General features: G+C 41.0%; 1 protein-coding gene across 1 annotated transcript in view; it reads right to left on the bottom strand.

Moving 5' to 3' along the window:
• NSG2 (neuronal vesicle trafficking associated 2) overlaps positions 1-6,033 on the bottom strand; it is a 52,465-nt gene extending 46,432 nt beyond the window's left edge. The window contains exons 1-2 of the mRNA XM_059417384.1: positions 5,867-6,033; positions 4,802-4,952 (exon numbers count right to left, since the gene is read on the bottom strand). Of these exons, the coding sequence (XP_059273367.1) occupies positions 4,802-4,930 (129 nt within the window). The 5' untranslated portion in view covers positions 4,931-4,952; positions 5,867-6,033. The remainder of the gene's footprint in view (positions 1-4,801; positions 4,953-5,866) is intronic.
• Between the last annotated feature and the right edge of the window lie 6,132 nt (positions 6,034-12,165).

Raw genomic sequence — 12,165 nt, 5'->3', positions numbered from 1 at the left:
TGCTCATTGCATTCCAGGATGCACAATGAGGCCGAGCAGGGCCCTCAAGCCTAGTGGGCAATTCTCCTCAGTGCCAACCGGACACCAAATCAGCCTAAATGCACCACCTCCTCATTCCCACTGCCATTACCCTAGCTTCCCCCACCCTCCTTCATGAACATGGCAGTGGCCTTCCAGCTGACCTCCTGCCTTCCACTCTTTTCTCTCATGGTCGCATGCTACAAGGAACCAGTCACCTCTGTCTTAGGGAAACTACACTGGTGCTGTGAGGGGGCTACCTTAGGAAGAATGAGGAAGAGGAGACCCAGCGTGAGTCCCTCATCCCTAGGGTGGCCCACAGCAGCCAGAAGAATCTTCCTTAAATACAAATCTGATCCCATTACTCTCCTGCTTTAAACCCCTCCAAAAAAAAAAAAAAATACACTTAGCCCCCCTGAACTGCTGCTCACCTCCCCTCCCCTCCCAAATCTCTCCCCCTCACTCAGTGTGCCCAGCCCTGCCTATTCCTCCAACTCCCCCAATGCCTGGCCACATACTATACACTCGGCCCTTACTCCTTTGACCACCCAACCTCCAGGTGTCAGGCAAGGCTCCTTCCTCAGGACGACATCGCTGATCAGCCTCCATCACAGTTAGGTCTCTCGAGTCCTATCCTCTCTCACATCACCACTCTGTAATCTTTCCCTAATAGCCCTTCTTTTAGCTTGTGTCTCTGTGCGTCTGTTTGTATGATGGCTTGTTTGGAGTCCCTCTTCCCCACTGGACTGGCCCATGAAAGCAGTGGCGAGGCCTGGCTTTTTATGCCTGGGTATCCATAGCCTGGCACAGTGCCTGGCACATAGAAGATGCCTCACAAGTTGCGCCGGATGAGTGAGTGAGTGAGAGGGTAAATAGATACCTTCCATGGGGATAAGTAAAACCATAGCTATAATTATGGGTAGCTACTGAAGGCGCCCAGGAGAGCTGCCTTCTCAGCTGGGTTTAGGAAGATGAGTACTGACTTAACAGACAGGCAAGAGGTGAAAAGGCCATTCTGGGTATAGGGAATGGCATGTGCAAGGAGGAAGAAGCATGAACCAGGTGTAAGAAACTCTAAGGCAGGGTTTCTCAACCTTGGCATTGTGCAGTGTGGAGGATTTGATCAGAGTGCTAGACAAGGTGGGAAGCTAGCCCATCTCTCTCCTGACACAGGCAGCAATCCTTCCGGTACTAGGCAGGGCGGAAGCATTGGAGGCTAGGATGTTCTCTCTGGAGGGTCACACCCAACCCCCACCAGCTGGCCCAGGAAGACTAAGGAGGAACATGGCCATGGATGAGGGATGTTAAGCTGAAGGAAGCACTCTTGGAGATGGGAGGCTTCTTGTCATTGAGGGCAGCACAGTGCAGAGAGAAAATTAGGGTTTCAGGTGCACTTGGGCAAGCCACTCTATTGATGTGAGCCTCAATTTCTCCACCAGTGAAATGGGAGCACAAAAATCCCCCTCATAGGACCATTGAGAAGATTAAGTGAAGCAACAGATATGAATGCCTTGTGTGGTCCACTCCAAGCCCAGCGCAAGGGCTTCAGACATGCTCATTTCTCCATTTGGCCTCCAAAAGCTTCCCCCCCAACCCTGAAACTCACAGACTCTATACTAAAGTGCATTTAGTGTGCAAATCCAAAGATTATTACCAGTATCACACACCAAGCACACTCTGTATTTTACATTTTCAAAAAAAACTTCACATGATTTAATAGTGGGGTCAAATATGCTTCTTTCTAATGAACATTTTGGCTTCAAACATTTACCATCTGACTGGAACCTAACCAAAGAGTGTGTCAGGACTCACAAACCCTTCCATACAGTCCTGTGACCTGCGTCCCAATATTATCATCCCCACTTCACAACGAGGAGGCTGAGGCCGTATAGGAAACTTGCTTCAAGTCATCAGCCAAGGTAAAATAGTAAGAGGGGGGCCGAGATGGGCGCCCTCCCAGAGAGGTAGCTTCAGAGTCTGTGTTGTTAGCTAAACATTTGGAGGACCCGTTTGGCTTCTTGAGTACAATTCACTTCTAACACATCTGTTCTAATGTCAGGGGAAAACTTGTCTACTCTTGTAAATATTAGAAAATCAAAATACTAGCACAGAAAACTGCTACTACCGTTTCCCACTCAGAGAAGAGTAGACAGAGGCCTGAGGGAGGAAAAACAAGTTACACGAGTCACACTGTGGGCTGGCAACTGAATTTGAGCTAAAGCCCAAGTCTGTGGACGCCCAGGCCAGCTGGCTTCCTTGTTCCTGCTGAAGTGGAAGTCTCTGGAACAACACTGCCTGGGTTCTGGGTTCTCTAGACATCGCCAGGATGCTTACTATATGCTTTGGGAAGTTACCATTCCATTTCTGACTTTTGTCATCTTTAAAAATTGGATTAAAATAGCAACTTCTTTATTGAGTCCTATTAACTATTGACAGGGTGAAAGAAAAGTGTGTGTGTGTGTGTGTGTGTGTGTACACATGCGCACGCTTTGGGGGTACATGCACGCGTGTACATTTGTCTTAGAACAGAATCTAGTATTTAGGAAGCACTTGAAAATGGTCATTATTATTCTTTTATGCTTATTTTTGTGCCAGGCACTTTACATATGAGCCTGTATCTAACTTTGTTCTGACCATTATGAGGTAAGGATGATCCCCCCTTCACAAAGGAGGAAATGGAGGTGCCTGGTAGGAAGACTTGGTCATGAACATCAGAAAGAGCCTGTAATGTGCCCCTGTGAGGATGTGCCACTGTAGGGAATTGCATCTTTTGGGATGCATTGCTTCCCCTTGCCATGCATGCAGGTCCCCCGTTTGTTTGTCTTTCAGGTTTTGGGACACACTTTTTGTTCATCTGGACTAAGAACCCCATGGTTATTGTGTCTTTTCCTCTCTAAAGAAGAGAAGGAAGCCCTTGAAGGCAAAAAGGTGGGATGGGAGAATGAAGAGAGACAGAGGCCATGGTATGAGGATGACTTGCCTTGTGTCTAGGGATGGTGAGAAGGGTGATCTCACCACAATCCCTTTTCCTTGCATCCATTTTAGGGACATGCAGATCTTCCAGGTGGTAGCAGTTGGCAGAAGGGTGAAGAATCTTCCTAAAGCCTCACAAGACTTCAAGAAAATATCCCCTTGTTCCTTTCCAATTTCCTTTATATCTGGGTTCAAATTCTAGCATTGCCCCTTACTCCTTCTGTCAGCTGGAGTAACTAACCAAATTTCTCTGATCCTTCACCTTTTCACCTATAAATTGGAGTGCATGATCCCTGACTCCATAGGGAAATGTGCACCTAGGGCAGCAGTTCTCAACTTTGGCTGTAGGCATGAGTCACCTGGGGGAAATTAATTAATACTGATGCCTGGTCCTCGCCCCCAGAGCTTCTCATATAATTTTTCTGGGGTGCAGCTTAGATATCAAGATTTTCAAAGCCTCCCCCAGGTGATTTCTAATATGCAGCCTCAAACTGAGGCTCTGCTACCATGTAGCAGATACCTAATTAATATTGTTCTTTCACATTTCTTTAGTGTTAAGTGTCTGTTCACATTTTATTTTTAAAAGCCCTATCAGTCTCACAGGATGGCTCAAGGATTCTTTATTTCTGCCACCCCCATGCACATTCTCATATTGACAGCCTCTGCACTTTCAAAACAGATGACTCAACCCCCAGCCAATCAGCCAGTCCCTTTATCTAGCTTTGGCTCCTCTTCTGTTCATTGGATAGATCCAATTGGTTAAGACACACAATGCCCTCCTGGAGATGCCAATGAGAAAATCAAACAGATGGAATGATCCATTGTTTGCTCTTCAGCCAGGGAACTCCATCATTTACCTCCAAATCTATCTCTTACAGTGTGCAAAAGCTCACATATAAAACCCCAAGTTCTTTCAACTGGATCTTAAACAATAATGTTTCTCCCAGCTCTGCCCATGGGATAACTTTTGTATCAGTGCCCATCTTTGTATCAGTGCCCACCTCCATTCTTCATGGACTACTCCCATGTCAGGAGATGTGCCATCAGCCACTCATTCATTGCCAGCCACGCCTCCCCAAAGACGTTCTACACTAGTCATGCTATTTCTCAAAAGCTCTCCATGCTATGCATATGTCTTAAATGTCTTTTCCTCCTATGGTCTATCTGGAAGCTTTTTACTCACCTTTACAAGCCAAATTCAAATGTTCTCTTCTGCAGTTTACCTAACCTGTCCTTCTAGTCCCCTCCTACCCCTAGAGAATTTAATTGTTTCCACCCCTGTGCTCTCATAACCTGTGAAATTCTCAGGTATAGCATTTATCCTGATGCATTATATTAAGCATTGCACTAGATAGGGATTTTGTAATTTGCCTTTTCATAACCAACTTGTAGCACAGGGATAGGGCTTAGCAGGTGCAGACTAAATGCTTGTTGGACTGTATCCAATTCTCTGTCCTCAAATCTATACCAGTGAATTTTTGAAATACCTCCCCCTGATAATCAAGACAATGTTCTCTGTCACCATCCACAAGCTTGTTAATATTCATATGCTATGATAAAACTTCAAAAAAGAAAGATTAATTTTCTTGCCCACATATATATATGTGAACAAAAAAATGAGTAAACACCACAAACCTGAAATAACACAAGAAATGTCATGTGTCTGAAAGGAATGAATACATTTTACAAGAAAGGGGACATATTTGGCTGAGGGAATGAAAGGGTTTGGAGAGGTGGAATTTTTTGCTGCTTTATTTCCTGAGATGGGGGGAACATGAGGGACTGATGGGGAGAAGAGCAACTGCTTTACCTTTTCCGGAGCAGGCAGCTGTAAGTGGTTAACCTCCAAGGGAGTGATGAGAGGGACGGTCTGGAAGCCATCCTCAACTGAAGGCGGCTTCGTTCCCTTCTCACTGGGGTTACTGTTCAGCTTCACCATCCTTATGCCTTTCTTCCCAGACCTAAGGAAAACAGTGGGGTTCTAGTTATAGTGGGAGGTGAAGCAGGGAAAGAGAGGGCTGGCTGACGACAGAGAAAACAGCAGTGTCCTAAACAGGTCCACTCGGCTTTCAGTGTAGAGATCATTCATCTATCTATCTTCTGCTAGATTTCATGACATGATTCTCATTATCCAGAAAAACTTCTCTAATCATCAAAATATCCCACCTGCCCATGAGGTTCAACAGCCCCCAAATTCAGGAAAACTCAAGGAAATCCCAGACTTATACAAACAATATGCAAGCTTTAAAAAAAAAATCCAAGACACTAGAACTAATACAGTCATATAATCTCAGTGAAAAGCTTACTCTTACTCCAAAATTAAATCCTATTATTCTGGGTCACCCTGCAGTATGATAAATTTCACCTTACCACCACACCTTACCACTTTGCTTTTTTATTATGTTGGCTTTTCTTCAGCAATCTCCCTACACCACAATAAATACATTCAGTGTCTCCATGTGTACTGTACCATTTCACATGATACATAGGTTGTACAGGAGATACAAGTTCCTAAAACAAAAAAAGGCTGGCTTGAACATGCTCCTGTTATTCAGCCATGGAATGCCTCCATTTCCTCAATAGCAAAGGGCCATTTTTTTTTTTTTTTTTTTTTTGCTTCCATGGAAAGTTAACAACCCCCGTATTGCAAGATTGCCAACTAAATAAACAAATCACATTTATTTCTCTCAAGCTTCCTTGGAAGTCAAACGGTGCTCCCACCCCGCCCCTAGAAAACCAGACCACTGAATTTCTCTTGTCAATCTTGCTGGTGGAAAATTATTAGACAAAATAGGATTGTTGTGGAGATGAAAGGGATGGTAAAGGGTCGGAGGATATTGAGGAGTGGTTATAACAAAAACAAATGCCTACTTACTGTGATGCACTCTTGGGGGGTCAGAGCAGATTCAAGCCAATTTGAAGAGGAGGAGGACGGCCAGGAGTCCTCCCTCCTCAGCCCGAGCTTGTGGTGCTGAAAGGACAGCGCCTTGCCTGTGTCTGGATTGGGAGTTTCTGAGAGCGAGGCGCAAGCGAGAGGGGAAGAGCTCCTGGCAGCTGCCTGCCTGCTCCCTCGCTCGCGCCCCCTCCCACCGGGGAACGGGCTCCCACACCATCTGTCATCTGGCACCACCTGCTGTTTCTCATGCATGGCCACAACCAGGGCATGGCACAAAATTGGTTTCAAGAAAGTGGGAGGGATTCTGGACATTATAATAATAATAACCATATAGTAAGTAACCCTTGAGCCTTTAGAAAAACAGAAGAAGGAGACCTATTCATTAGAAGGGATCACTTTTAAAAATCTCCCAGAGCAATATAATGAAACCCAAAATAGTTCAGGACCTGAACTGTGCTCTGACCTGTAGTAAGGAGAGAAGGGAAACTTACATTTATTGTTTCCCATGCAGTGGGCACTTTTCCAGGATCTTTCAGACTATTTCCCTCATTCGCAAAATGTGATGGGGTTAGTGTGAGGTGGGAATGTGATAACAACAGGAAAGCCCCTCAGAGCCAGGCACATGGCAAGCACTGCTTGTCAGAAGCTACTATTCTCACAATGCTACTCTAAGTAATCACACAGGTCAGCTAAGGTCGCACAACTGGTAGAGTACCAGGAGCTGGAACTTGAGCCCTGATCCAAGGCCACTGATGTTTGCATGCGACCTACAACTTCGTATAGCTTCCAGGCTGTGTCTGGAATCAGGAAAGGCGAAGTCCTAGTATTATATTAGCTCTATGAAGTTCTGGCTGTGGAGATCTTGGACATTTTGTATTCCCTCTGCAAGCCTCCATTCCTTTATCTATGTTGTGGGAATAATAATATCTCCTTTGCAGGGTGATTGTGAATAAGATGAGACGTGCTCAAGGAAACCTCCTCTAGTTCAGGGACAAGGTTCTGAATGACTGAATTACTTCATCTCTGGGGATTGCTCTTACACTCTTAGGATCCTCTGAGATTAAGACTATTGTCACGGATTTCTCCTTGCTGTGGTTCAGATCATGGTTGGTCACTTACCCCAGCTGCAGTGGTGTTTATGATGCACGTCATGAGGTTCAGTGGTCTTGGCATTAGTAATAGCATCCCCTTTCACTTTCAAAAATATCCTGCTTCCCATGATAAATGGTTTGGTCACTTTAATTAGTGCTCACATGATAAGCATACACTCTACTACCTACAAGGCCAAGAGAAAACATGCATGTCATCTGTATTGTTCAGTAATGAAATGGATATGTGTGTTCATCTATGCATGTGTGTGTACAAAGAGAGACGTTTCTAAGACAGGAAGGTCTGTAGCATATCAGAGCTTCACAGGGTACTATTAATAGAAGTAGGCATATATATGAGAGGAAGTCACTCTAATATTGGTTTCTCACTTTCTCCTTTCCAAAGACCAGGATGATTTTCAGGTGCAAGCATCCTGTGGGGACAACACAATGTAGATATCCACATGGAGCCACTTGTGAACATTTGTGTCTGATCTGATTATTGCTGTCTCCAAAGGGGGAAAAAAACCCTTTAACACAGCTTATGATTGTTTCACAAGCAGGAATCACACCTTTAATAACTCCAAGCCAGAGGTCCTAACAGTTTAGTAAAAGGTCCAAGAGTAGCGCCTGTGTCATAGCAATGTGAAATCCAGGCTTCCTGGTATGTGATGCCAGGAGAGAGGCTGCAAGAAGAAACAGGGGTCCAGAGTGATGTGGGAAAGCCCCTTACGGGAGAATGATATTGAGGGGTGCTTAATATAATAGACTCTCATTCTCCTGTTGAGTTCTGGGAGATATGCTTGACAGTTGAAAACAAAATAGGACATTTTTAGGAGGTTCTCTATGTGTGTAGATGTGATATATAGGATAATGGCAACACGAAGAGGGGAGGATAAAGGGACCACTACAGTGGTAACGTTTCTATACTCTAAATGGTAAAGCATTGATTCCCACTAAACAGTGAAAAGTTAGCTATGTCTATTTTAATCCCCATAATAACCAAGAATATACAAAGAAAAGGTCAAAACTGCAACAAAGAAATATAAATGGAATACTAAGAAAAAAACAAATAACCCAAAAAAGATAGGGGAAAAAAATAAAGAGAACAACAAAAACAAAGGAAACAAAAAGCAGAAAACATAATGAAATCAGAGGCTCAAAGCCAACCATAGCATTATCATCCCAAGTTCATAGTTTGCATTAGAGCTCACTCTTGGTGTACATTCTATGAATTTGGACAAAGGTATAATGGCATGTATCCACTATTAGGCTATCATACAGAATAGTCTTACTGCTCTAAAAATCTTGAGTGCGCCACCTCTTTATCCCTCCCTCTCTTCCCTAATCCTTAACAACTACTGGTCTTTTTACTGTCTCCATAGTTCTGCCTTTCCAGAATGTCACATAGTTGGAATTACATGGTAAAATGCCTTTCAGATTGCCATTTACATAGTAAAATGCATTTACAGGTCTTCCATCTCTTTTCATGGTCTGCTAGATCATCCTTTTATTTTTTTTTAGCACTGAGGAAGTTTCCATTGTCTGGGTGTACCACAGTTTATCCAATCACCTACTAAAGGACATTGTGGTTGCCTCCACATTTTGGCAATTATGAATGTAGATGCTGTAAACATTTGTGTGCAGGTTTTTGTGGACATAAGTTTTTTTCTCCTTTAGGTAAAAACCAAGGAGTGTAATTCCTGGATCATATGATAAGAGTATGTTTAGTTTTGTATGACACTGCCAAACCATCTTCCAAAGTGTCTGTACCATTGTGCATTCCCAAGAGCAATAAGAATTCCAGTTATTCCATATCCTTGCCAACATTTGGTGATTTCAAGACTCTTGAATTTGGCTATTTTAATAGGTATGGAGTAGCTTCCCATTGTTGTTTAATTTACATCTCCATGTTAACATATGATGTGGAATATCTCATGTGCTTTTTGCCATCTATCTATCCTCTTTAGTTAAGTGTCTATTAAGATCTTGGCTCATTTTTAAGATTATTTTCTTATTGTTGAGTTTTAAGAATTCTTGTGTATTTTGGATAACAGTCCCTCATCAAACATGCTTTTTGCAAATATTTTCTTCCAGTCTGTGACTAACCTTTTCATCCTCTTGACAATATCTTCTGCAGAGCAGAATTTTTTAATGTTGAATAAATTCAACCTATCAATTATTTCTTCCCTAGTTCATACCTTTGATGTTGTATCTAAAACACCACCACCAAATCCAAAGTTATCTGGATTTTCTCCTATGCTATCTTCCAGGGATTTTATAGTTTTACAATTTACATTTAAGTCTGTGATCCATGTTGAGTTAATCTATGTGAAATGTGTAAGTTCTGCACCTAATTTTTTTAACAACTGGACATCCAATTGTTCCAGCACCATTTGAGAAAGGACTGTATTTTGTCCATTGTATTGCCTTTGCTCTTTATCAGAGATTGGTTGACTATACATTTTTAAATCTATTTCTAGGCTCTCTATTTTGTTCTATTGGTCTATTTGTCCTTTCTTTCTCCAGTAACACACTATCTTGATTACTAAAGAGTTATAGTAGGTCTTGAAGCTAGATAGTGTCAATCTTCCAATTTTGTCCTTCTTTTTCAGTATCATTGGCTCTTCTGGATCTTTCCTTCTCTGTATAAACTTAAGTGTTAGTTTTTTGATATCCATAAAATAACTCGCTAGTTTTTACTGAGATTGCATTGATCCTATAGCTCAACAGAAAATCTGGCATCTTGGGAAAAACTGCACACTTATAATATTGAGTCTTCCTATCCATGAACATGAAATATCTCTCCATTTATCTAGATCTTCTTCAATTTCATTTATAACATTTTTGTTTTCCCCATATATTTGATGTATTTTTTTTTTTAGCTTATACCTTTGCATTTTGTTTTTTGGTTATATTGTAAATGGTATTGTGTTTTTAATTTCAAATTCTACTTGTTAATTGCTGGTGTGTAGGAAAGCAATTGACTTTTGTATATTGACCTTATATCCTGTAACTTTGCTACAACTGTGTAGTAGTTCCAGGAGTTTGGTTGTTGATTCTTTCAGATTTTCTATAGAAACTATCATGTCATCTATGAACAAAGACGGTTTTATTTCTTCCTTCCCAATCTGTATACTTTTTATTTCCTTTTCATGTCTTACTGCATTTTATAGGACTTCCAGTATGATGCTGAAACATAATAATAAGATATCTTTGCCTTGTTCTTGATCTTAGTGGGCAAATTTCAGTTTGTTGCCATTAATTATGATGTTAGCTTTAGGGGTTTTTTGGACAGTGTTCTTTATCAAGGTAAGAAGTTGCTCTTTTACTGGAAGTTGTTATAAATGGGTGTCAGATGCTTTTTCTGCACCTATTGAAATGAACATGCAATTTTTCTTCTGTAGCCTATTGATGTGATGGGTTACATTAAGTGACTTCCAAATGTTGAACCAGTCTTGCATACCTGGGGCTAAATGGTTGTGTATATAATTGGTTGTGTATATAATTATTTTTATACAAAACTGGATTCAATTTGCTAATATTTTGTTGAGGATTTTTACATCTATATTCATGATATTAGTCTATAGTTTTCTTCTTTTATAATCTCTTTGCCTGATTTTTGTATTAGGGTAATTCTGGGCTTACAGAATCAGTTAAGACATATACCCTCTGCTTCAATTTTCTGAAAAATATAGATAATTGGTATGATTTCTTCCTTTAATGTTTGGCAGAAATCAGCAATGAATCCATCTGGGCCTTGTGCTTCCTGCTTTGAGAGGTTATTAGTTATCAATTCCATTTCTTTAAGAGATATAGATTTATTCAGATTGTCTATTTCCTCTTCCATGAATTTTGGCCACAGTGCGTCTTTTATGGAATAGGTCCATTCTATCTACATTGTTAAATGTGTAGGCATAAAACTGTCCATAGTACTCCTTTATTAATCTTTTAATGTATATGGAATTGTAGTGATGTCTCTTCTTTCATTTTGATATTAGTAATTTGTGTCCTTTCTCTTCTTTTCAGTTAGCCTGGTCAGAAGCTTCTTTATTTTATTACTCTCTTTAAGAATCAGCTTCTGGTTTTATTGATTTCCTTTCATTTTATTTCTTCAGGTATGTACTGGCCCTGTTTGTTTGTTTGTTTGTTTTCTCTTCTTATTTTCTGGGATGCTAATTACATGTGTGTAAGACCTTTTCGCAACATCCCTTACAGCCTTTTCTGTATTGTCCATCTGTTTTCCCTTTTCCTCTTCATGCTTTAATCCAGATATTTTCTATTTGAACTATCTTTCAATTCCCTAATCTGCTCATCGAATTTTTGTGTTTTTTTTAAACTTGTACAATTTACTGCTAAATTATCTATTGACTTAGTTAATTTTTGTTATTTAGAGATCATCTTTATAGTTCTTCTTATAGATTTTAGGTCTTGGTGATATTTGCATTTTTCACCTGCTTCTTTAATGATACTATTTGCAAATATTTAATAATTCTAGTATCCAGAGCACATATGGATCTGGGGTCTATTACCCTTTTTGTCTCAGTTGGTTGACTCTAACATACCTGTTAATTTTTTATTGATTATTTTGTACTGTGTATGAAAAAAAATTATAGAGGCTCTAGATTCTATTATCTTCCTAAAAATAAATTTAATTTTATTCAGACAGGTAGTTAAATAGGGAGAAATTCACTTTTGTCCAATTAGGGATTGAGGTAATTAGAGGCCAGATTTCAATTCTTATAAGATCTGGTGTATTTTTGGTTTGAACTGTCCCTTGGTGTGGGAGGTGGGGAGGCTCTCAAATGAAAACCTAGGGTATCAGTCAGGATCCTTCCACCATGGCAGACACTGAAACTCCAATTGTTGTTTCTCTGGGATACCATGAGACTTCAAAGGTTCAATTTAGATTCTTTAGGTTCTTCATATCCATTTTCTATTGGGGTCATCACCTTTAAGTACATATTAAAAATCAGAAAACATCTGGAGGGAAAATGTGGTAGAAAAGATTGGGCTCGGGTGCCTGGGTGGCTCAGTGGGTTAAAGCCTCTGCCTTTGGCTCAGGTCATGATCCTGGGGTCCTGGGATTGAGCCCCGCATTGGGTTCTCTGCTCAGCAGGGAACCTGCTTCCCTCTCTCTCTCTCTCTCTGCCAGCCTCTCTGCCTACTTGTGATCTCTCTCTGTCAAAT

Source organism: Mustela nigripes, chromosome 12 (genome assembly GCF_022355385.1).
Source record: "Mustela nigripes isolate SB6536 chromosome 12, MUSNIG.SB6536, whole genome shotgun sequence".
NCBI classification, from domain to species: Eukaryota; Metazoa; Chordata; class Mammalia; order Carnivora; family Mustelidae; genus Mustela; species Mustela nigripes.
The sequence above is the reverse complement of the archived record's forward strand: the minus strand, read 5'-3'. Positions and strand labels throughout refer to the sequence as shown.